Here is a 27,310-nt window from a genome sequence, read left to right as displayed (position 1 = left end):
CTTATGGTTCTGTCTTGAACCTCTTAAAGGTACAGTTTGTAAGATATTTGCAGTAAAATATCCAAAAACCACTAGGCTGGTGTTATATATTTTGTCCAGCTGATTACTAACAATATCTCTAATGTTTTCAACTACTTGTAAATCATGAGAAAATTCCCATTCTAAACAGTGACACGGGGCAGTGCAGTCACCTGTCAATGACGTTAGTTACCCTTTGTTACGGCCTTTACTGACATAGAAACCACATGACAACAGTGTCTGCGGAAAATGCGGAAGTAGTTTCACAACACGTTAAATCAATGAGTTATCTTTCCGTCTGATTGATGGCCGCCAGCGGTTTGGTAGAAGACAACAAATCCCATCATTCCACGCTCCTTCTTAGCGTCATCAAACCACGCGATTGTTATTGTTTTGGTAGTGCGCCCTCTAGTGGCAGGTCCTACAACCTGTACCTTTAATTCCACCTGCCTTGTTTTTCGGAATTCAAATTGCATTGGAGGATTTGCAGGATTAAATAGTCTTAAATAGCATTAAATGTATTTCATATTGGGAAATTTATGGAGTATGTAAAGTGGCATCAATTATCACTCTCTAATGAGACCAGACTGATTAATCTGTGATATTGAGATAAATATGCAGTTAGCACAAGGTGATTCAAATGAATGATATGCTAAGTTAATATCAATAGCCTCATGTTATATTTCACAGTAAAACATTTGTTTTCCAGCACAATCGAGTTTGTGCCGATAGGCTTGTGGGAAAATCCGACATACAGCGCTGGTGTGCGATAGGCATCCCAAGTTCAAATCCAGCTTGAGGACCTTTCCTTTCTCGCCCCCACTCTCTCTCTCTCCCACTTTATCTGTTACTATAATATGCCAAAAAAAAAAAAAAAAAACAATATGCTTGCATATAATGTAGTTTCAGAGTAAGTATTGTTATTTGACCCCTATGTTCTTTGACCTTTGACAGAGGTTAACCATGAAAATAATTTACTCAGGTGTTGTTAAATATGTACATTTTAAATGACAAGAAACACATTTTTTGGAACCTGTAATTGAAACTGACAGCTCCTCTGTTCCTATGGCCTCATTGGATAGAACAAAACAATGAAATGGTTTTAAAACAGACAAAATTAGCATTAATGTCACAGTTTTGCTTATCTTGGTTTAAAAACGATAACCCATTTTTTAAAATTATGATAGCCTAAATGTTTTTGCATTGTAAACAGACATCATGTCTGTCCTAAATGCATAATTCATTAACAGCATGAATTGGTAGCAGAGTTAAAATGGCTCTGCCACTGGGACACCATTGGATGGTGAAGTCCCAACTCTTGCTGTGTCACACCACATCTCCACAAATCAGAGAGATGGGCATCCTTTCCCCCTTTCAGTTTAAATGTGGACGTCTTTGGAAAGGCTGAGGGTGTGTAATTTTTTTTTTGCTTTTTTCACATTCTTTATTCAAAAGAAGCTCCCAGTATTGTCCCACTGTCAAGACTTGAGGCATGCTGGTCTTTGCTAAAAGCAGGGAATTGGTCTCCGGGGTCATGTGCTGCCTTTCATTATACGTTGCTACATTCATCACTGATATTTAGCACAATAGGTCAGTGAACAGTTTTGGTCAGATTCTAACCTAAATATCCTGTTAAGCAGGATTTCTATTTGTTTCATCATAAAATGGTGTTTTAAATTAATGAAATTAGTAGGACAGTTCGAATTAAATTCTGTCATCATGTTGTTTCAGAGCTACAACAAAAGAAAGCAGTTGTCTTATCCATGTATTTACAATTTAATCGAGATAGTGGAGCTTCAAATGCTTAAAAAAGAAGAAGAAAGGGATGCAGAAACACAATTAAAAGTGGCCATTTAAATTTTTAGCTGAACTGTTTCTTTAAATATTTATGGTTGACTATAATTCTCTCTTGCTGTGCCATTGGATAACACTCTCTAGGACACTTTTGTGACTTCTCCATTTACCTCTTGTAATGCTAATTCACTTTTTTTTTTCTTCTGTAGTATAATCAGCTGTGGTTTGGGTTAAATTAGGTGAGTGACTAGCCAAACTAGCATACAAAAAATGTGTAAATCTTTTTTTTTTAATCTCAGCAATGTTTGATTTCAAATTTAATTTTATGAAAGGAATAGTTCACCCAAAAATCCAGGCCATCCAGGCCATCCAAGAAGTGGATGAGTTTGTTTCTTGGAACATATTTGGAGGAATGTTATATTAACATCACTTGCTCACCGAAGGATCCTCTGCAGTGAATGGGTGCCATCAGAATGTCCAAACAGCTAATAAATACATTACAATGATCCACAAGTAATCCACACATCTTCAGGCCATCAATTAATGTTTTGTGAAGTGAAAAGCGATGTGTTTGTAAGAAAAGAAAAAACATCATTAAGGAGTTTTAAACTGAAACCATCGCTTCTGGCCAAAAAACAAAACAAAAAAACAAGCCTTCTCCATTTAATAAGTCCATTCTCTGTTGTCTTACATTAAAATCCATCTTTGTTTAGTACTGCTTTTGCTTGTAATTGCTTGATCTGTGCATATTTCTCTCCTGATTCAGACAAGTTCACCTTTTCCAATGGAGAAAGCAATATTATGGAGTTGTAACTTTAAGTTTTGGGTAAACTTCCTTTAACTGTATACTTCAAGATGTATAATTTGGAATTTTACCAAAGCAGAATGAGATGGATACTATGCTTATCAGTGTATCGTTGCACCTTCACACGGAACATTTTTTATGATTTTTATGAAAGACATGTTATGTCTGTGTGGAATCCATTGGAATTTAAGAGTCGTAAACATTTTATGATAAGGAAATTCCAAGCCATTCTCAGCAGATACTGTTCCCCTGTCTTTTTCCGTTCTATTTCTTAATGTCCTTCCTTTGAGCTGGAAGCTCAGTGGCACAGTGCACTGTAAATGGCCCCAGTGATGTGATGGGAGATGACTGATAGACTTAACTGAGTTTCCTTTAAACTCTGCCTTTGGCTTTACTATTGTTTCTCAGCCTGATTTTTTCTTCTTCTTTTTAAATATGGTATAGAAGCACACTGGATATGTATATAAATACAGGGTGAATTCATCTTTGACAGGGCTTCATTAAAGGGTGTTTGGGTGCTGTATTTTAACCCACTTTCATCTAGTCGACCTCCATTTTTCCTTGTGGAGAAACGAGAATGTGGCTTTTTAATAAGTAAGTGACTGGGACTGGGTGTGAAGACCACCTCACGGCACTGGTGCGTTTTCAAAAGGCAAACCTCTTCCCATCCATGGCTTTGCTTCTCTAAATAATAGATGTAGTCTCAGAAATGCCTCACAATCAGAGTAAGGGGCTGCTGAACACAAGCCTCTCAAAAATGCTGCTGCTAGATTGTTAACTGGAACAAGGAAGAGGGAACATATTTCATCAGTGTTGATCTCTCTCCATTGGCTTCCAGTTATATATTTTTGCGTGCCTTTTCAGTGGCTGCTCCACAGCTTTGGAACAATTTTCCACCTTATGCAACTACATACTCTGATTTTAAATCTCTTCTTAAAGCGTATTTATTTACTGTTGCATATGGTCATAAGTAAGTGCAGTAGCATAATTGTAGTGTCGCTGTTTTGTGTTTATTTTTGTATTTTTGGTATATGCTTAAATTTTGTACAGCACTTTGGCCAGCAGCTGCTGTTTTTAAATGTGCTTTATTAATAAAGATGACTGACTGACTGACAAAGACCCCCAGATGGAATCCAATTGAATAGTTTCACAGTGAGTTGGTAGTTCACTTACATCAGTGTGTTTAGTGTGAGCCTGTTTGATCACTGTATGTTTATTTGAGACACTTGAGTTTTGTATTTACACCCTTGAATCTACAGTGAAGCGAAGTGCTTGGAGTCCAGAACCAAAGTTTATTCCCCTGCATAAGTGACATACTGGTATTTGAACACTGTTTTTTATAAATATTTCAACAACAGCATGTAATGCAAGTTGCTTCACTTGTTGTAATGGAGTCAGTGTAACAGAAGGTGGCAGCAGTGCTGCAAATTGCAAATTTAATTGCTGAGTTAATGATTATTCTCTGTGACTGATTTTAGTTTTGACTCAAGCATCAATTAAAAACATTTTCAGATTTTTATGGGATGCAGAAAATGAAATGCCTTAAAACTTACACTTAGGGTTTGGGTCATATTGTTAAAATGTAACACACACACACACACACACACACACACATGTTTGTTTTTGTGAAAAGTGGGGACATCCCATAGGCGTAATGGTTTTTATACTGTACAAACTGTATATTCTATGGCCCTACACCTAAACCTAACCCTCACAGGAAACTTTGTGCATTTTATACTTTCTCAAAAAAACTAATTTTGTATGTAATGTAATTATCATGTAATGTTCAAACTTAAAATTGCTTGCCACCTGGATTTTAAAATGGTCCAGAAATATCCCATAAATGAAGAAGAAAGCCAAGCTAGTTAGCTATCTTTATTTATTGATTTATTGCTATTTCTTTTATTGTTTTTTTTATTTAGATTTAGCAAGTAAAAGACAGTAAATGGTGTTAAAATTTTTACATTGCAAAACTAACAAGTAAATTGACAAAAATAAAAAGGGAAAGGTAAATTTAAAGGTAAAAATAAATTATGCATATTTTGTATATACCTGTGTGTGTGTGTGTGTATATATATATATATATATATATATATATATATATATATATATATATATATATATATATTGTTATTATTAATTGCATCCAAAATAAAAGTTTTTGTTTACATAATATTTGTGTCTGTACTGTGTGTATATTTATTATGCATATATAAATACACACACATGCATGTATATATTTTAGAAAAATGTTACGTTTATATATTTAATATGATAAAGGAATATAAATATACGTACATACATGTACATATTTTCTAAATATATGCTGTATATGTGTGTCTATATATACATAATAAATATACACGGTTTACACATATATATTATGTAAACAAAAACTTTTATTTTGGATGCAATTAATCACGATTAATCATTTGACAGCAACAATATAAACATATATATATATATATATATATATATATATATATATATATATATATATATATACATTAGTCAATTTGAAGTGGATCAAAATCCTCTCACTTTTTCTTTTGAACTTTATCGCAAGTTCATTTAAAGCTGCAGTCGGTAACTTTTGGCGCTCGTGTCTGGCGGAAGAACATTGTGTGACAGATAAATACAACAAAATAAAATGATGGGACTGGCATAAAAACTGTGACCTTCACGTGACCAAGATGTAACACAGAGAATCCAGCCCTTTTTTCAAAATAAAAGATCGTTATGGCTCAGCGCACTTCTACCTGTTATTTGTTTTGCAAAAATCCACCGCTCCCGGCTCTTCTGGTCCAATCAGCGCAGGGCTGTGCCACAGAGTTGTTTCGTGTTGAAAATGTAAAAAAATATATATAATGAGCGAGTAAATCATGGATCCATTTTCCAAACCGTGTTTTTGTCTTATCCTGAATCACTATGGTACCGCTATAATAAGTGTTTATATTCGGACTATTTTAGTCTGGTTGGGGTCGGCAATGCTGCAGAGTATCACAGTACCTGCGTGACTCGCCATAGATCTAAACAGAGAGAAGTAGCTCCGGCTACAATGTTCTTCCGCCAGACGTGAGCGCCAAAAATTACCGACTGCAGCTTTAATTTAGAAAATGTACTCGTTAGCTATGTAAAAATTGAAATACTATTTACTGTCTTTTATTTTTCGCTGAATATTCTGGAATCGTTGTCACATTTATGCGCTAATCCAGCCGCTAACTCACAAAAAGGTTGTAAAATCTCTTTTTAAAGTAGTTCCTGACTTCATTTGTCCCAGTGGTTGCATGTAGGCTGGTATATTCTGGTTTATTTTGCCATGAGCTAAGAAGTTTCTAGGCTTGAGTGACATCACATAGGTTGACGTGTTTTTGTGTGTTTCCTGCAATTAACATTAAGCTGGACTGCAGAGTCTAGAAGCCGGGGTGTGTTTAACCAAATATCAAAGCCATGAGGATTTGGCAGTGAAGGAGTCTGCAATTGAACAGCCCCAAAAATGACATTAATCGGCTGGTTTGTTTTTATTTCTATCTGGCGCTGTCACCAATTGATTTAACATGTGTCCTTCCTTTCCTCTAATTCAAACCTTTTTTTAACCCCCCTAATTGAGACAGTTTAGAGAGATTTTAAGAGGAATATTCATTTATTTGAGAAGCTTTAAGCGTTTAGCAGTGTTGCTCCAGGTATACAACATCTCACTCTCCGATAGGAAGGAGAGGAACACAATCTCTGGTCCCTTACAGGCCTCTTGTCTTATCTCTGTAGCGGAGGCATTGTTCTGTGTGTGTTCCCGTTTCACACGTTTGCTTCCTCCAGGCCAGAGTGTCCTGCGTGCCACTGTGATTCTTTTCTCTATCTCTTTCTATTTATACCTCATCTCTGTTTTATCTGTTCAAGCAGCCCAGCCGATGTCTTTGACCTCCTAGCCTAGGAAGAAAAATCATTCAGCACGTGTAGAATTACTGTAAACCTTTTGAGTAGGGTACTGTCTCCAAGTCTATTTTTTATTATTATTTTTTTTAATGGCACAATGTGTATAGATATCTACTTCCTGGGTTGAACTTGATTAGAATATGCAGTTGAGCTCCAAGATATATTTGCTACTAACTGTTTTAATTTTTCAATTTTATTAATGATTTATAATCCATTTATTTTATTAAACTATATTATTATTTATTATTGTTATTTTATTTTTGCGTATGAATAAATGTAATTTATTTTCATAATTTAAAATGTATTTTATTAATATGTAATTTGATTTATACATTTGTAAAATTTATAAAGAAAATATTATTCTGATGTTTTGCAGCTTGGTGGTTTGTTCTAGCCATAGCAATAACAATAAAAATTAAATTAATAATATGTATATATTTTGGTTTAATAATAATAATGCATTATTGTCAATAGAAATGAATAGTTGTTATAATTCATAAATAACAATTAATAAAAATGTTATCATTTAATAATACTAATACTAATAATAATATACAATTATAAGAAATAGTTTTTGTTTTTAATTAAAAATAATATTATTTAATGTTATGTTTTTTAATAATTGAATAATAATTTATTTACATCAATAAATAGTTGTTTGATAATAATATCAAGAGTTTATAGTAATGATAATAATGAACAATCATTCAGTCATAATGAATGTTTCAGAGTTGTTTTCTAGTGGTTGTAATTCCAGTTTTTTCACAGGTTCAGCCTCCAGCTGCTAGCGTGGCTCGGTGTACATGCTAACAGACTGATGAGCATTAGGCTAAGACGCTAATCTTGTGTGATATGTCACTAAAGCCCTTATGCTAGCAGCAGTTTGTGAATGTTGCTCGTCACTGAAATCCTCTGCGGACTGCAGGCTGAGCCAGAGATGTGTGTTTGTAGTAAGAGGATTCAGAAGCAGGTGGTGTTTGGTGTGACCTTCTGTGTTTGATTCTGAGCGACACAAGTTGGGAAACACCTCGCTACACCTGAGAGTCCTCTGTTCTGTTTGATAGTCTTCATTTGAACTGTTTTGAGGAAATTCATGTTTATGAATTACGAATAGTCAAATCATTTTGCTGAATAAGAACCTAAAGATTAAAGTTATAGTTCACCAAAACCCTTACTTACCCTCACTTGAAATACATCTTTAAAGGGTTTTTATTGCATAAAAGTCTATTTAAATACTATTAGAAGTATACATCACCAGTGTTGACATTTGACATCAATGGGAGCGTGTTTAGCTGTGATCCCTCAGAAGGTGTGATCTGACCCTGAGTCCAGCTTCTAAGCCAGTAACAAGATTGTTTGCTGACTGGGCATGCAAACTGTAATCTAATCATTGGCTTGGAAAAGTGGCATAAACTGCAGTGCCAAGACTCCGTCTGCTGCCTCTCACTGAGCTTGTGAAAGGAGATGCATCTGATGGAAAAGACCTCTACGATGAGCCTGAGTTTACTAGGTCAAACTGTATTTAATCCTATTGGGCAGGTCCTTAAAGTTCCTCATTAAAGCTATTTGTTTTTATTTACTTTTAAGTTATGTTTTTAGTCTAATCTATTAATAACTATACATTTTATATATATATATATATATATATATATATATATATATATATATATATATATATATATATATATTTATTTATATATTTATATTTATGTTATAACCTTTTAAATTTTTTTTAAACACATAAATAATTGAATATGCCTCAACAGTGATTTTAGTGCCAGCTGTCTTTAAAATATCTCATTTATTTATTTATAATTTTTTGTACTGTATTTGTTTAAACAACATTTTTTCCAAGAAATAAAATCTAAGGCACTTTCAAGTAGATTACCGTTCAAAAAAGTCTGGAATACTTTTTTTTTTGATGACAGGGCTGCATTTTTACATTTTATTTATTTCTTTTATTGGCCAAAAATATAGAAAAATAGGAAAATTATGAAAAATTATAACAATTTAAAATGAACTATTCTCCATTTTAATATATATTAAAATGTAATTTATTCCTGTGATGCAAAGCTGAATTTTCTGCATCATTACTCCAGTCTTTGGTGTCCCCTGCGAATCAGCAAGCATAACAAAAAGTGTAAATATATATATAAAAAAGGCAATTGTAATAATTTTCTTTAACAGCCAGAATAACTCATCACGACTTCAAAACAATCCAAACAAAATGCTTAGACCAAAAAGATTTCGCAAAATTAAATTAGTTGGAAAAAAGTCTATACACACTTTCACATATGCGATAATAACATTTACTGGGAAAAAAACAAGGCACCAAGACAAACATTTTGGTCACATGTGACCTTTTTTAATGCCATGCTGCACTGTAAAACCCGACAAGTTAACTTAACTCAAAACGTTTGAGTAAACAGATTGCCTTGATTTAAACCATGTAAGTTTTGAAACTTTGATTCAAGTAATTAAGTGATTAACTAAGTGCTGATTGAGAATTAGTGATGAACAGCTGCTGTTAACAAACAGAATCACTGAAGAAAAGAGAAACACAAGAACTACTACAACTGACTTCAGACACAGCCTTAGATGAAATCAACTGAAATAAAATACATGAAATCTCTCAAGATCTGATTAAACAACCCCACAAACAGCATCACCAGCTCCACTTATTAATAACCAGACTGACTTTATTTCTGTCAGACGTCTACAGAAGATCTTATTGAGAATGAACTAAGGTTTAGATGTTGATTTATTGTTTCATTTGAAGTAACCATGTTAGAGATCAGTGTTTGCTTTAGTTGGGCTCTTGACCCTTGACTTCTGTCTTTGTGTTTTCTCTGGCTGTTATAACCGTGTGTTTCTAAAACACATTTGTTGTAATTCAAAAGCCCAGAAGAAATGCCATCAGGTGCTAACCTGTACCTAGGTGTAGGTTGTTATACTTTATATTGGTGATGATAATCATCAATTATTGAACTGTACTGAGTCTAATCTCCGTTGAAATAGGTGTTGTGTAATTTGATTGATTATAGTAAATGGATGCTAAGAGCCAGTGGTTCTGTGATAATCAGATAATACAAAGACTTTCCAAACAGTTTGGACCTCTATGGTGTCAATTAGTCACACACAGACATCAATAATCAGCATATGAACCTCAACAATGGTGACCATAAAAAAAAAATGCTGCAGAGCATGCTGGGAGCCATGGATGAGTTTTGTAATACAATAGTACCCAGCATGCATTGCAGCATGTTTTTTTTGTCACCATTGTAGAGGTTCATATTCTGATTTTTACTGTCTGTGTTTGACCAACTACTGGCATAGAAGAAAAATGTATGTGTACAAAATGTTTAGAAAGTCATTTTTATATTAACTGATTATCACCGAACCACTGGCTCTTTAGTGTCATTTTTACTAGGTCCACTTCTACAAATTACACTACACCTACTTCATCAAAGATTAGACTCCGTACTGTACGGCTCAATAATTGTGAATAATAATGAATAATTATCATCCCAATATAAAGTATAACAACCTACACCTAGGTACAGGTTAACACCTGATGGCATTTTTTCTGGGCTTTTGAGTTACAACAAATGTGTTTTAGAAACACACGGTTATAACAGCCAGAGAAAACACAAAGACAGAAGTCAAGGGTCAAGAGCCCAACTAAAGCAAACACTGATCTCTAACATGGTTACTTCAAATGAACAATAAATCAACATCTAAACCTTAGTTCATTCTCAATAAGATCTTCTGTAGACGTCTGACAGAAATAAAGTCAGTCTGGTTATTAATAAGTGGAGTTGGTGATGCTGTTTGTGGGGTTGTTTAATCAGATCTTGAGAGATTTCATGTATTTTATTTCAGTTGATTTCATCTAAGGCTGTGTCTGAAGTCAGTTGTAGTAGTTTTTGTGTTTCTCTTTTCTTCAGTGATTCTGTTTGTTAACAGCAGCTGTTCATCACTAATTAACAATCAGCACTTAGTTAATCTTAATTGCAATGTATATCTTTTTTCAGTGAACTCAACTGAATTAAGTTCAGAGTACTCATAACTGTTAGTTTTTTCAACTTAAATGGTTTAAGGCAATCGGTTTCCTCAAACGGTTTGAGTTAACATAACTTGTCAGGTTTGAGTGAGGCTGTGTCTAAAGTCAGCTGTATTTCCTTTCTCTCTTTTCTTCAGTAATTCTGTTTGTTAACAGCAGGTGTTCATCACTAAACTCAATTATCACTCAATTAATCACTTAATTACTTAATTGCAATGTATATCTTCTTTCAGTGAACTCAACTGAATTAAGTTCAGAGTACTCATAACTGTGAGTTTTTTCAACTTAAACGGTTTAAGGCAATCGGTTTCCTCAAATGGTTTGAGTTAACATAACTTAAGGATATCTGTTTACTCAAACCGTTTGAGTTAAGTTTACTTGTCGGGTTTTACAGTGTGTCAAAAATAATCAAACTGTTTTTCCTACCAGATCGCACGTCTCTGAGTATGTTTTTAAAAAGCAGTACAGAGCTTTTCCTTTGGCATCAGTCAGGCGTTGTGCTGATAGTGTATCACTATCTGTGGGTCTGCATCCTGCTCAGCAGAAGCTTGCCACTGTCCATGTGCAGATGACATTTGGCCTGCACTCTGCTTAATGGTGAACAGTGTGTGAATATGCCTATATATAACAAATATGCCTATATATAACAAATATGTCAGAATATGCCTATATATAACAAATATGCCTATATATAACAAATATGTCAGAATATGCCTATATATAACAAATTGTGTTTATCAGTTGTAGCCATCAGTGAATGCATATAAAGCAAGAATGGTTAAGACTTAGATATTTTTTGGTCTGTATTACTATCAAGAATGGAAACAAGAGTGTGTGCATGAATGTGTACCACGAAGTGCTTAGTCTTAGATTTGAACATGATTGTGTATCGGTCCAAGGTGTCCAAGGTGTCAATCTCCTGTGACTGTCCACTGCAGAGATTTACTGATGTTTCACACGTTTGTCTGATATGGTCCATTGATTCCCTTAAGTTCAAGCTGCTAGCATGGTGATATAATAGACTATTTGCAAGTTGTTGTTTTTTTATTATTAAAAAAAGCCCAAAATTGCTATATATATATATATATATATAGCATTCAGTTGGGATTGTCCATCTCAGGACCAGCATGTTTTTGACCTGTCCTTAGCCGTGATCTAAGAAGTGCTGGCACACTCTGTGACACTCAACATATTGAGAGTGATGTGAGCAGATGTACACTTACAACAAGTGGCCATATGGAATAAGCTGATCCTCTTTGGCTCTGTTTAAAGGCTAACTTTACTTAAAGAGTTGTTAATGAACTGGACAGTCTCTGTTGTGTGCACTGACTTTCTCTGGTCTTTAGAGAGAAAATGGGCCTGTTTACACCTGGTCACTCATGCATTTTCTCTGATCGTGAAAAGACCTTGTGTAAATGCCATCTGAATCGCTTTAAGATGGATTTAAATCTGATCAAAAACCACTTCAGGAGGTGGTCTGGGACGCATTCCAGACAGAACTGGACAAGTGTAAATGCATGTGGTTGTTGAAACCACATATGGTTTTGTTTATGATACTTGGAATATTTGTTTAATTTTTTCTAGATGTAGTCACATTTGTGAAATTTCAGCTATATTTTGCTATCCATCTTATATTGTCAATAGCGTAGTGATATTGGTTGCTGCATTTTACTCTGCTTCTTCTGCATGGTCATATAATTATAGGCTATATTTCTGCATTTTCTGAAAATTGGTCATTTCCATATCTTAACAGCATTAAGGACCATCTTTAAAAATGAGATGTGGGTGAAAATGATTGGGCATGTACTGCACCTACCTGCACCTACCACCCACCGTTCCTGCGGTAGGTTTATTATAACATCCTCTGCTTGATTCTCAGTACTGTTTTAATGATCTGAAAGAGTTCAACATGCGAACACTGTTGAGGTGGATTTGAAATATCACCCATTTTTTATTCCTCTGTTTACAAGAAAACATTGGATAAGAGGTATCAGTTTGGCAGTAGTTAATATGTCATCATCTCCAGTTTTGCACATTCAACATAGTTTTGGAGTCAGTGGACAGTGGTTCTCAGAGGAAACAATGCATCAGTGCCAGGCTGCAGAGAGGCAGAGGGTTTCACTCGTCCCCGCAGGGATTATTGGGTTCAATCTGCAGACACTCAAAACTGCTGCTCCAACAGAATTTCATCCTCCCAAAGCCTCGGCTCGGCCTGCATGAATAACCAAACACTCCCTCTCTCAGCATGCTGTCAGACACGCGACCGGGCATGGGAATTCAGCGACTTCCGAAAAACAGGGCGAACGAGACTTTATATTTCAATAATGGTAAAACCGCATACATCAGTTTAACTGCAAGTAAAATACTTAGACCTTGAGGCAGTTTTGGACTTTTACAGATTTTAATAATGCTTAATAGATGTTTTTGGCATCTATTAAGCAAAAAAATATAGATGGTCAACTTAATATTTTAATGTTATTCAGTTTAAATGAGTCTTTATTTAATATTTAATCAAAATGCAAAGCTGTCATTTTTTATCATCATATTTGAGGGTCTGTTACATTAAAACGTTTAAAAACCTGTGAACTAATGCAAGACTTTTCTTCTTTGCTTGCTAATGGTCCATTTCTCCAGTGCATTGGCGAGAAGGGTGATATTATGTTTGCTTAGGCTGTAACCCGGGGGTGCTAGCGTTGAGTTTTCCCATAAGACACATCTGCTGTCTTGCTTAATGGCTTGCTAATCCTTCTCAAGCTTGACAGTATCGCCTCGTTGCCACTGCATCTGGAGGCTGGTAACACTTCCGCGTACAAACTGTAGGTTTCCTTTTGCCCTGACAACAAATTGCATCCTGCCTTCCCACTTATCTGTGATTTCTGCCTGCCAGAGTGTGTTGGCTTCTCAGCAGCGGCTGCGCTGGGCTATATTGAGCGACTCCTCGCTGCTGTGGAACTAGGAGCAGGTGGCAGGCGGAGTCCAGATCTCAAGCCGTACATGGTGTAAGAGCTTCATTGGACAAGAAAAACTCAGAAGATGCTGATGACGGGGAAGGATTTGGCCGATTGTCATGGGAAAATCATATTATTAGAAGGTTTTGCAAGACCTCTGTGTGCAGTCGAGCTTCCCGATGCTGTATAAATTTGAGTTTGTGGACACACTTTTCACCGCATTACTCCAGCTGTTAAGTCAGTTTGTGCGGTTGCTCCAAGCCTTTGGTTACAACCAGACAACTTTGTGCCAGCGTCTGCGTGGTTGGATGTAAAAGACTAACGAAGATGCCTGCTATTCTAGTTGCCTCCAAGATGAAGTCGGGACTGCCCAAACCTGTGCATGGCACTGCTCTACCCATTCCAGCCAGGGTAGCGACCCAACAGAAGCCTGTGCAGCCCAGCCTCATCCCCTTGAAGTCTCCCATCTACAGGCAGCAAAGTCAAAGCAATGCGACTTTACAGAAAAAGTACCAGACCGCCAAAGAAACATCAGAAGACCCTCAGGTTGGAATGCTGATGCTTAATTTGTATGTGGCTTTGTGGTTGCATGGATTCTTGTTCTATTAGATCTTCCTTGGATAGTTTGATTCCACACAGACAGTGGATAATACTTCGTTCATACTTAGTATAGTAATTACAAAAATAGTAATTAAGATTGAACTTGTTGCTTTTTATATCATCATGTTTCCATAGATTGACCACATCAAAAATAATATCTACTATTGTAATATCTACTATTATAGTTGTGAGTTTTTTTATCTTAGAATGTTTTAGAATTGCAACCTTTGTTTCTCACAATTACGACTTTATATCTTGCTTTGTGACTTTGTTTCTCATAACTTCAGATTTATATTTTGCAGTGTGACTGTATCTCATAATTATCTCATAAGCATGACTTTATGTATTATAATTGTGACTTTATATCTCACTGTTGCGATCGTTCTTTATACTTGCAACTATGTCTTACAATGTGACTGTATCTGTATATATAATGCAACGTTATATCTATATTGAAGATATAAAGTCGCAATTATGAGAAACAAAGTCAGAACTGTAAGATATAATCACATCGCGAGATTCGAGAATATAAAGTTACAATTATGAGAAACAAAGTCAGAACTGTAAGATATAATCACATCGCGAGATTCGAGAATATAAAGTTACAATTATGAGAAACAAAGTCAGAACTGTAAGATATAATCACATCGCGAGATTCGAGAATATAAAGTTACAATTATGAGAAACAAAGTCAGAACTGTAAGATATAATCACATCGCGAGATTCGAGAATATAAAGTTACAATTATGAGAAACAAAGTCACATTTCAAGATTTAGAGTTGCAACTATAAGAAAAAGTCGCAATTGTGAGATATAGTTGAAATCACGAGAAAAAGTCGCAATGGTTGTGTGATCTAGTCACATTACAAGATATAGTTGCAAGTATTAGAAACGATCGCAGTTGTGAGATATAAAGTCACAATTATGACTTTTATCTCACAATCGCAACTTAATTTATCATACTTGCAATGTTGTCTCTAAAAATCAATGGACTTGTTTCTCATATTTCACAACTGCAGCATTAAATCTCACAATTTAAGTTATTTCTCACAGTACTGACATTTCATAACTGCAACTTTATTTCTCACAATGTGATTATTTCTCAGTGTGACTTGATATCTCACAGATTCTACTGTTTTCATAGTTGTGACTTTAAATCTTACAATGTAACAATAACAATTATTTACTTATTTTTTTAATCTATAGCAGAATCTGGCTTCAATGCAAGTTGCTATTGAAACTTTAATGAACAGAAAAAAACCTAGAGAATGTTTTTGTAGTTTGTCATGTTGAATTTCAATTTTTTCAGAGCTTGTTAATGCGTTGTGCCCATATTCCACAATGACTTGATCTGCAACAACTGTAGGGATGATATGGGAATACCACTACGCCACAATACGTGTGTCAGTTGTATTCATGTTTTAGATACAGTTTCACTTTGGCCACATTACTACCATTGTAACTACTGTTTGTAGAGCTCCCCACTGAAAGCTCATGTGTTTTTATATTTACACGTTAAAAATATTATGCTTTATAAGAATAGATCCTGCTGACCTGGTCAGAGCAAATCGCCTGTGAAAATCGCAATGTTCTTCCTTTGGTCCACGGCAGCGATGTGTACATTCATGTCTTTGTGTGTGTGTGTGTGTGTGTGTACACATGTGTTTATATATATTCATCCATTCAGTAGAGCCTTAAAGGCAGTGAAGAGCCAAGTTCTTCATGTGGTGGGCTAGAATGAAAAGCTCAGCCAGTTGGCCTGTAATTACAGTGCACATGCACACATAGACACAGTCATGGAGGTTTTACTACAGTGCTCCATTAGTAGCGGTGAGCCGCACTGCAGGTGGGCATTTGGCCATATGGACACCACAGGTCACACACACCAATCCCAGAGGCCAGTAGTGGGCACCCTTCAGCAAACAATGCTACTAATATACTGCTAGGCCCTAACACTGCACCTCTGTCCCTCTTTGTTCTGGCCAGGAAGCTGGAAAATGCTTCACTTTAAAGAAAATGGCACTAAATGTGTTTTGGGACTGGTGTAAGGATTAGTTTGCCATTTCAGACACGTTTGACTGCCTTGTAAAACAACGTGATGATTGCAGTTTCTAGTTTGTTAAATATCTGCTTTTTGTGTTTGGAAATGATTGAAATTACCAAAAAATACAAGGAATGCTTTTTGCTCTCTAAATTGTTCTACACAAATTTAACTGCTTATTTTTGTTGAAATTATCTTGAAACTTAAAGGAAGAAATGTAGTCTGGCAGGTTTGCTCTGTTTTAACAAAAAGGGCTCGGATTAGTGATTTGGTGTGAATTTACCATAGTTTTTTGATTTAGTATTGAATAATTACTGTAATCATACTGAAATTGTGCGTTTACGTGGTCCTCTAAGTTTTGTGATACTTCAAATGGCATTAAGCATGGTAAATGTACTTTTACCATGGAAATATCTTTTTTTTTTTTTTTGCAGTACAGTTTAACTTTTTCAGTAATTGAAATCAAGCTAAAATAAAATGTAAATATTAGATGAAAAACCTGTTGGTTTTTTAGAAAGTAAACGAAAAATGTAATTAGAAAAATTCAAGAAACTGAAATAAGTATTACAAAAGCACATAAAATTACTAAAATTAAAACTAATTTATTGCTAATAACGAAAGATGTCAAAATATAAATAAATACTATTATAATTTATAAATAATACTAATATATAACTGATAACAGTTTTTTAGTCGACTGACACAATATATTAATAACACTAGCAGTTCTTTTTCCTTGTTTTTTTTTTCTGCTATGATTTACTTGTGTTGTTAGTTTCTGAATAGTTCTCATAAGAATAGATTAAGTATTAACCTGATACTTTATCCATACACTTTTCAAGTTATACAAATGACTGGGAGGTCTTATAGACCCCGAACAGAACATGATGGCTATAAAAGCTAATGTGGTCTACCATGTTAAATGTGTTATATTTGTTTTAATGTTGTTTTAACCACGTAATGCTTGTTCATGTTAACATTAAACCTGGTTACGCAGTACTCTTCCCTATGTTTTTATTATTCGAGATTATTATTCCCACATGCTGTCCACCGCAGCCTAGAGGTTTTGTTTACAGCGAATGGGTGGAGCGGTTCTCCAGGCTCTATGGGCAGAAATACAAACCGCCCCCTGCAGAACTCACAAGGAGTCTCTGTATTAAAACCAGCAGTGGCTCCAGTTTTAAATGGCCCGTGTTTGACTCTGATCTGCATCATGTGCAGGCACACCAGTTCTTTTTATATATTTGTGTCCCATTTAGACCCATTTAGACATAACTAGACCAGCAACAAAACACCAACAACCCTTTTTTCTGACCCCTGTACTAGTGGTGGTCAGAGACTAGGCCTTTTGAGACCGTGCTGCCTCCCAGTGCTCACTTTGAGTAGCTGCATGACAGTTGTGGAAAAACAAAATAGTCATCAGGTATGTTTAGAATGGCATAGTACTATAGTACACATGCTAATTTTGCTGTATATATATACCATGAATAGTATTTTCTATGAATAAAATACTCAGTTCATTCTGTATTAACAAGAACACATTGCATGGAATATTGTCACAAAGTGCAATGTGCTTCACTTGATCATTTTTGAGAGTGTTTTTTGTCATCTTTGTCCTGTCTTATTGCTTGCTCAAACTACCATTTTCTTTCATTTAGGCATATCATTTTATTAATATTTTTAAAATATTTATTCAAATAACAACAATTGTAATATTTGATGAGACTTCATATTTATTTAAATACAATTTATTTACTTTAAATATAAACACACAGGCTTTTTTTTATTTGTATATCTTTAATTACAAATATTAATTAAATTAAAAAGAAATATATATTGTATTTTTGTGTATATATTTGTTATATATAAATACACACATACTTGAATAGAAATATATACATGTAAATACATAATACATAATAAATATACACAGTACACACACACATATATATTATGTAAACAATTATTATTATTATTGGATTCATCGCGATTAATCGTTTGACAGCACTAGTAAAAACTATTTAAAATATTATTTTTATTCTTGTTATTATTTGCAGATTTTTTTAAATATATATTTTAATCCAAAAAATATTTAGATTAATTGGACACTATAGTATATACAGTACCATGCATCACGAAGTATTCAATTATATTTTTCTGCTATAACCATAAAAAAAAAAAAAGTGCAGTCTGGTATTCCAGACTTCTTTGACAACCTGCTTATAATAATTTTTCTGAAAATTTCCCTGTCCACACTGTAATATTGAAATGGTAGCTTATGGACCACAATGTGGCATTTGTCTTTCATCCATGTAAAATCTGAACCCAGAGTTAGATGTTAAGTGCCTTTTCCTCATTCGGTCTCTTTCTATTTTTCTTTGAATGAATAGATTTATACAGACTGGGCCAACCACTACCTAGCCAAGTCCGGACACACACGCCTGATTAAAGACCTCCAACAGGATGTTGCCGATGGCGTTTTGTTGGCAGAAATCATTCAGGTTGTAGGTAAGATTAAAGATATAAAAATAATTTTCCATAATTCAAACCCCCTTCCCCCATCAAACCTACAATTTTGCTCCACCGTACCGGTAATTCTAACCATAATGAGGAGGAAGAGGAGGAGGACTGGGAAAGAAATGGACACGCATGAGCATCAAAAAAACTCACCACCTTTATTATTTTCAATGTGTTTTGAAGCTGTTTTATGAGATCAGTTTCTGAAAAGGGGCAATTTGTAGATGGTTTATGAGGCTACAAACTGAATTAAAACTGAAATAAAAGAAACATATGCCAGAGGAAGATTCCTGTTATACATACAAAAGCCTGACGACCACATCTAGTCGAAGATGTTTTCATAAAACCATCAGTTATAAAATGGTGTTACTTTAATTCAGTGCCATTCCTTTTTTCATCTTTCCATTCAGCAAATGAGAAGATTGCCGATATCAACGGATTCCCAGAGAGTCGCTCTCAAATGGTAAGACTCAAAATGCATGTTGGGAAAAGAAACAAACCACAGACTGTCAACTCAAAAGAAAAGGCACCATCAATGTAATCCATGCGGCATGTGCTCTAGATTACAAGGTTTTGTTCTGAAATGTAACCCTGTCATATTTGACATGCAAATGTCTAAATTATCAACATGATCAAAACTTATGATGATCAAAAAGACGCAATCTACTACAATTTATGTCATATGATTAATAGTTTATACTTTTTACCAAGTAAAAGGCATTTCAGTTTAATTCCTAAAACGTCTTCCTTCAGGTTGCTTTTTGCTATGAAATCATGCTTTATGAGAAATAAAAACTATCAAACATGATGCTCAACCAAAAACAAATGCAGACTTCTTTTGTTTTATTTGCCATAAGGTTTTTTTACTGACTATTATGTCAGGCTATACAGTAGGTTCCTGTTCACTCAAAATCTTCCATTTATGTCAAAAATATACATGACTGAAAAACAGGGTGAGTGAATGATGACAGTGTTTTCATTTTTGGGTGAACTGTCTCTTTAAGAAACAATCTCAGTGAGGACAATGGCAGGTCTTGTTGACCTTAAAACCCCGGTGTTAACCAGCGTGCCATAGCCTGTCATCTCGCCAGTGGTCAGGATATACATTGTAATGTCACAGGAACACCGCATGGCAGACCCATCGGGTTGTAAACCACAAATCTTCCCTATTGAGCGCCATCTGTTGGGTTTATATGCCCTGTACACCTGAGAGTAGAGTGGAAACCAGCTATGGTGGGGTCACGAGCTCCCATGTTTTTCTCTTAAACAGATTGAGAACATTGATGCCTGTCTGGGCTTCCTTGCTGCTAAAGGGGTAAATATAAAGGGACTTTGCGCTGAAGGTGAGCGGACTCTTAACTTTACCAGTGTTCATTAATTTTTGAAACAATATGTCAGCAAGATTATTTTCTGTTTCTGCCAAACCAGAGATCCGCAAAGGCAATCTGAAGGCCATTTTAGGCCTGTTCTTCACTCTGTCACGTTTCCGGCAGCAGCAGCAGACTTTGAAACAGGCCTCCAGCAATGTTCAGTTGCTCCAGAATAAGCAGGCCCACCGATGCTCCAGTCCTGCCCTGCGTCCTCACACTCCTCCCTGTAGCTCTCCCTGTCCTTCTCCCATCCACCAACACTACACATCCTCCCCATGTGCACAGTCCAGGTATTATTCTCCAACTCATATACTGGATCGCTTATTCATAGACATAAAAGCTGGATTGACACATCAGTAATCAACTTTAAATAATCTGAATGGAGGAAAATGTATTTTATTTTATTTTATTGCATTTTTTTATGTCAATTTTTTTTTTTAGTTAGTTTAGTTTAGTACCCAAAGTGGCCAACATGTTACATTTTAAAATAATTAAAATACTGGTTTTGAGACTTTTTTGCATAAATTGCAATGTTGTATAAAAATTGCATTCAATTTGTACGTTTCTCCTAAACTACTCTTTATAGGTTTTTTCTTTTTTTTTTTTTTTTTACTTTTTTACACTCTCAACATTTCTAACAAGTAACCAATCATTTCCATTTCTAACTTCCCAGTTCTTTTATTTTCAGTGTTGTTTTAGTATTATTTTGTAATAGCTATTATAATATTTATTATAATATATATATATATATATATATATATATATATATAATTTTTTTTTTCTGTGATTTTGTCATTTGTATTTTTTTATTCAATTTTAGGTTTTGACATTTTAGGATTTCCACTTAAACTTATTTTATGTCAGTTAATTGGCAAGGCAACTTTTTTTTTTTTTAAGTTTTAAGTTTTTAATCTAATATTTATATTTTATTTAATCATTTATCAGCTTTATTTCCGTTAACAAAAATAATTGTTAACAGTTTTAATTTCAGTGGTTATATCTTCTTAACACTTAACACTTCTTTTCTCTCCATTCCTTTGTCTTTCTCTTTTGTTTTTCCTCGATCTTGAAGTCATCCCTCACAAGGCTTCGATCAGAAAAAAAAAGCTGTCAGACTCTCAGTTGCTCAGAAAAAGAACTCTAGGTCAGCTTTCCACATTTCTATATCACGCCATGCCTGATTTACATCTTGTATTCCCAGTACATTACCACACAACAGCACCATCTACTGCTGATCTTTCAATTCCACACAATCCAATCTTGTGTCATCAGGGCCAAAAAAGCATGTGAATCCCTTCAATAGTCATTTTGTTTTCGTTCATATGATCAGATGTGGTTTTTATAAAAAGGTCACTGAGGTTTTTTTTTTATATATATATAATTAGCATTCCAGTCTTGTGTTTGCAGCATAAATAGTTAAAGGATGAGCTTGTTCTGACTGAACTCTTTGTCAGGCTTCCGAGCCTCTCAGTGAGGGCGGGTGGAGAGAGTAAACCTCGAACCTCAAACATCAACAGACGCAGCCAAAGCTTTAACCAATGTGACCGATTAAAGCCATCAGTCTCTGCCTGCGCTCATGAAAGAGGTGAGTTAATCGCTTTCATTTACACAATCTGAAATTATCCATGTGGTTTATGTGAGAGTATGTAAACAGTTGTTTGGTAAAAGCTGTTGTTAAGTGTGTATAGTTGTTACGAGAAAAACCATTGCTCAATAGTGCGATGAATTACTCATTGATGGACTCAAACCTATAACCTTTCACCCAGATCTTTAACCACTATGCCACGACACCCATTGAATTACAGAAAATTTGTAGAGATTTATCTGACTTTTCCTTGCTCAAATTGGTTCAAATGAAAAAAAATAAAATTCTGAAAATAATATTTTTATTTGTAATTAAATATATTATAAAAAAGAATTACTTTTTACGAAAATAAAACTAGTATTTTTTAAATGTAAATATATTATGTTAAATCCTATATTTGTTTATTTTTGTTTTTTCTTAAATAAAATTGGTATTTCTTAATGTTTAGAAAATGTTTGTAAATGTAAATGTTTAGAAAAAGCATACAAATGAAATAGACTTGGACTTTATAGTCAAAAAAGTACCATAAAAGTATTATGAAAACATCAGGATCATTATATTTATTTTTTGACCCATCTGTTATTTGACATTTTTCAACAACATTTTGTTTCAGATTTGTAAATATTTTCATTTGAAAAATTTTCTTGCACAGATGAAAGATCTAAACTATCTGCCCTCCGATTGTTCAATCTCTAAGTTGGGAAAATGCTCATAGCGTTCACAGTTTTATGATTGTGCAATTGCATGCTGTGTTGTTGACACATTTTTGGCCCACTGTTGTTTCATTATGGCAGGCTCGGTTTACTTCAGCATTGAGTTATTCAGGGTGATAACCCCTCTAACATGTCACATAGTTGAGTGACTGATAATATGTGGAATTTTGTATTCAAACCAAAGTCATAAAACCATTTAAAGTAGTTTTCCCTGTTTGCACATGCATTATGATGTACATGTCTGTGTGTGGTTTGTATGGACTCCCAGCTGCACGCTGCTGTCTTTGGTATGATGATGATGAGAAGTGTTTACTGCTCACTGATTCAGCTCTAATTAGTGTACTTGTGGCAAGACCAGAAGAAGAAGCGGAGAGAGAGATAAAAAAGTCGGTGATCATAACAAAACTTTATACAGTGAGATTGAGATTGAAGGAAGATGAGACTGCTAGGAATTTTGCTCAGATTGCCTGTAAGGTAAGCAATGCTAAACTGAGTTTTCATGCAAACAGGCTGTTAAATAACTTCATAATTAAATAATACATACAAAGGAAACAAGCATTTTTGCAGCACAGGGAAATAACATTGATTTTCCACTGATGAAATTAGGGAAATATTGAATGAGATCATTGAACTGAATAGAACAGAGTTTGCTTTCATCATATGCTAAATTGTCATGCATGCTGATTTTATATAATATAATATAATATATGTAAGCCTGCAAAATAGCTTTAATTATTGTTAGTCACATGAACAACTGTGCTTTGGAAATTATAAATAATTTCTTCACAGTATCAAATATCAAGAAATGCTTCACAGTCAATCTCCTTTTTTAAACAGCATGGATTTATCTCAAAAATCAATATAATGCATCACTTCACATACTTCAGATGTTTCTCTTCATAGTTCATGCTTCCTTTTCTCAGCACTTCATCCAGTATGCATCCAGGCATTACACTTAATGTCTATGTGCACAGCTTGACAGCACTTGGTTTGAAAGATTTGACCTACTTTCTCTGTGCCTTAGTGGCTTTTTGACCTCCCTACTTTACTTGGCCAACTGCCTGTTACAGTTAAATGTCCAAAAAGTGACCCAAAGCAATTAAAAATGCATAATTAATGACAAAAGTTGTATCCCTTTAAGGCCCAGAAATGTAGTAAGAACATTGTTGAAATAGTCCATGTGACAGTGGTTAAATCATAATTTTATGAAGCTATGAGAATACTTTTTGTGTTCAACGAAAACAAAAATAATGACTTTATTCAACAATAACTTATCTTCTGTGTCAGACCCGGCTGCGCATTCACAAGAATATGATGATGCATTCTGACATAGAACATGGATGCGCTGAACTTTGTTTGGAAAGAGAGGAATGGACAATTGTTTTGCTGTCTATGCAGGGTCAGAAGGGTCTCAGATTGCGTTTTTGGAACGACATGAGGGTGTGTAATTAATAACAGAATTTTCATTTTTGGGTGAACAATCCCTGTAAACATTACACAATCTAATTTTTTTTTTACATTATGTAATATTTATATAATATTTATAATATTTTTGCAAACCTTCAAAATGATATTTTAACAATTCTGGCATTAAATAAAAATACTATTTGTTTAGATTAAGTACACTTTCACGATTGTGATGATGACCTTCTAAAATGTTATATCTCATCTTGAATTTGCAGAGAAAACTACACCATCACCCATAATGGTTGATCATGGACCAATCAGCTCTTCTATTCCTCCACCCAGCTGCACCAGCACATCTAAACCCTGGAGAAGCAAGTCGCTCAGTGCAAAACACACTGCTACATCCTCCATGGTCGTGGTTAAACAACCACCCCCAGATTCTCCTGAGGTTCCTCCTAAGGTGATCACCCAGAAGTCCATGCTGGACAAGCTCAAGCTCTTCAACAGCAAAACTGGTTCCAGAACCTCCAAGGTTGTCAGTACAGAAAACCTCAGTGCTGTAGAACCAGAAGAAGGTAAGATTTGCCCCATACACCCTGAAGCCCATCTTGGAAACCAAAGGCCTGTCACTCCCAGCAGTTCTGGTAGCACAAGTCCCAAGCTAGCGCTGAAGGGTATTGCACAGTTGACGCTAGGAAGGGCTTTAGCACCCAAAATAGCCTCGGCAAAAGCGACCGAAAAAGTTAAAGAGAAGGCAAAGCCTAAAGAGAAAGACAAGCTCAGACAGCTTCCTGTTTCAGAACCTGACCATCTAAAAGGAGATACCAAAACCGATGGACATGTTACACCTGAGACTAAGAAGTCTGTTCCCAAAGAAAGCAAAGCCAAATCAGCAATGACTGGGATTCCTAAACCAAGCCAGGGAGGAAAGGCTTCAGGTGCAAATAAGACTGTAGCATCGCCCCCTTGTGGTGCGGAGGGAGAACGGTTAAGAAATGGAAAGATAGCAGGTCTTTCTGTACATAAAGGGCAGAAAGACAACAGAAACTACAGCTCTACTTCTAGCTTACCATTTCCAGAGGGGAAAAGTTGTCAAGATCTCACTTTTGGTGCTCAGACCCACTCAACAGCCAGCAATATGGTCAGTGTACAACTTCCACAGCTCCAAGAACAATGCAACCATACCAACACGGCCACTGTTGCCCCATTCATGTACAGGTGACACCTTTATGATAACTTGAATGCATTTTCCTAGATACTCCATCAGACTCTGTATGACTCTAAACTAGCAGGTTGTTCTGTCACTCTAAACAGTAGGTCTCAAACAGAAATTGATAAGACTGGGCTTAAGGCAGGAGTGGAGGAAAGGAGAGAACGAACAGGCCTGTGCTGCAGATCCATCCATACTTCTCTGGAGAACCTGACAGGTACTCATTCACAACACTACAGAAAAAAATACAGTATAGACAAATTAAACTTGAGTTGTGACTAATAGTGTTTGGGAAGCTATGCTGAAACTGAAAGTAATAAAACTAGAGAACATGCAAGAACATGCAAGTCAGTAAATATTTCACTACAAAAATGAAAACAGATGAACAGCTACTCAAGGCCACAAATAATCGATTTGTGAATTGTTTCAATTCTTCACACTTAATCTTTTTTTAGTGATTCATAATGAATCATTACAGTATTTTAGCGATTCATTCCAAATAATAATTTCAGTGTTTCATAGAAAGTCATATTAGCGATTCACAGTAAATATTTTAAGCGATTCATATAGTGCTGTCAAATGGTTAATTGCAATTAATTGCATCCAAAATAAAAGTTTTTGTTTCCATAATATATGTGTGTGTACTGTGTATACATACAAATACATTTTATTTTGGATGCATTTCATCTCAATTAATCGTTTGACAGCACTAGATTCGTATTGGATTATTTCAGTGAATCACTTACAGTTTGCTAAAATGTATTTGATATTCCTGTGTTAGATTTGAAAGAGAAGACAGTCTGGACTGTTGCAAAACAGTCTTATATCATTCTATTGAACATTTTGTGTTGAACAAGTGTTTGCTACTCCTAGGTAGTTACTCCCTAACTCTAATGCCTAGTTTGGACAAGGTTGTTTACTGTCTCTGATTATTTATGAATAAGTGAGCACTCTGAGGCCAATGTCAGGCCGGTCTGAGAGTGAACAAGAAAACAAAACAGCACTCATCTGCATGTAAAAGGCTATGGATGTCAAGGAGTTGCCAAGGCCTACCAGCATGTGTGTGTGTGTGTGTGTGTGTGTGTCCTTCTCAGTCTCAGTCTAACTTTGTGAAGAGAGAAAAACTCTTCTCCACAGGGGAAGTTCCCTGGGCTGGTGTAGACATGAGAGCTATATTCTAATTTTCCTCTCTTTTCCATGGAGGAAAGGAAAAGGCAGGACAAAAGTCACAAGAGCTTCTTTCACAAATCAATCGGCACATTCTCTTGGAAAACAACTTAGAAAGTGTCAGACAGACCATTTATCCATCTTAACAGAAGTGTAGGAGAGTCAGGGACACGTTGCCACCAGAAAAAAAAAAGAAAAGCTCGGGACATTAGTAGCACTGTGAAGTTGTCTTCTGCAACCAAGACAGAAGACCTGCATCACTGGAAGCAAACCTAAATAAATCGTCTTCTCAATGGACCAAGTAGGAAGTCATTGTCAGTTGGCATCTCCTCACAGAACAGGAGGAACAAGAGAAGATTCTTATAAGGACACCTCAGACGACTGCTCCAGTCTCGGGAGAAAGGACAGGTTCAGGGGTGTAGACCATTCTGGAGGACCTACAACATCTTCTAAATGGCTGTCTGAACACACTCAACCAAGGGTTTTGAATGAAGGGGAAGTTAACACATTTAGCTGTGTATGTCAGCTCCATTTGAGCTATCACTCTTGTGTGTGGGATGGAATTGCTCGTGTTAATGAGGAGATCATTCTAACCATGTTGGATATCTTTGAGAAGCATGGAAGTAAGTAGATGTGTGTGTTGGACAACTCCGTTTTGAAGAGTTACCCAATAAGCTTTTAGCACACCTTAAATCTTAATTATTGATTTGAAGACAGTAGCGCTAGAAGGAATGGACCTGGGTCTTTTATATTAGCATTTGTGCGAACTGTTAAGTCACATCTCTGCAATTCTCTTCTTAACAAAGTCTTGTCTTTTTTCTTAGCTGAAATCTGAAATTGTTGGCTTAAAAGAGAAAAATGACTGTAGAAGAGGATGGTTTTGCTATTAGGTGCTGTAGTCCCCCTTTTGGCAATTTTTGGCTTGTACATTAACTGCCAGGCTACAGCTTGAGTGAATCTGTTCTTCTCTGACTATTATTAACAGTGACATATTAGGATAAGTGATATACTATTCCAGTTTTTGTGGAAGTTTTTTAAATTACTTTCAGTAATTTTGTTGTTTTTGTAATTTTTATAAGTTTATATGTTTAAAGTTTTAATTAGATTTAATTTAGCACTTCAGCCTTAACTAAATGAAA

The 27,310-nt window shown here is 35.3% G+C and overlaps 1 protein-coding gene across 4 annotated transcripts in view; it reads left to right on the top strand.

The window, feature by feature from the left end:
- The first annotated feature begins 13,496 nt into the window (after positions 1-13,496).
- nav2b (neuron navigator 2b) overlaps positions 13,497-27,310 on the top strand; it is a 65,241-nt gene continuing 51,427 nt past the window's right edge. For 3 of the 4 annotated variants that reach the window (XM_059536737.1, XM_059536738.1, XM_059536736.1), the window contains exons 1-4: positions 21,149-21,233; positions 21,544-21,674; positions 24,070-25,012; positions 25,109-25,221. In XM_059536737.1, the coding sequence (XP_059392720.1) occupies positions 24,093-25,012; positions 25,109-25,221 (1,033 nt within the window). In that variant the 5' untranslated portion in view covers positions 21,149-21,233; positions 21,544-21,674; positions 24,070-24,092. Of the gene's footprint in view, positions 14,108-18,592; positions 18,711-19,129; positions 19,183-19,989; positions 20,063-20,147; positions 20,380-21,148; positions 21,234-21,543; positions 21,675-24,069; positions 25,013-25,108; positions 25,222-27,310 lie in introns of those variants that run through there. The other variant, XM_059536740.1, reaches the window with a different exon arrangement.

The sequence above is a fragment of the Carassius carassius genome, chromosome 43 (assembly GCF_963082965.1).
Source record: "Carassius carassius chromosome 43, fCarCar2.1, whole genome shotgun sequence".
NCBI classification, from domain to species: domain Eukaryota; kingdom Metazoa; phylum Chordata; class Actinopteri; order Cypriniformes; family Cyprinidae; genus Carassius; species Carassius carassius.
Note: the sequence above shows the minus strand (reverse complement) of the source record. Positions and strands in the feature narration are given on the sequence as shown.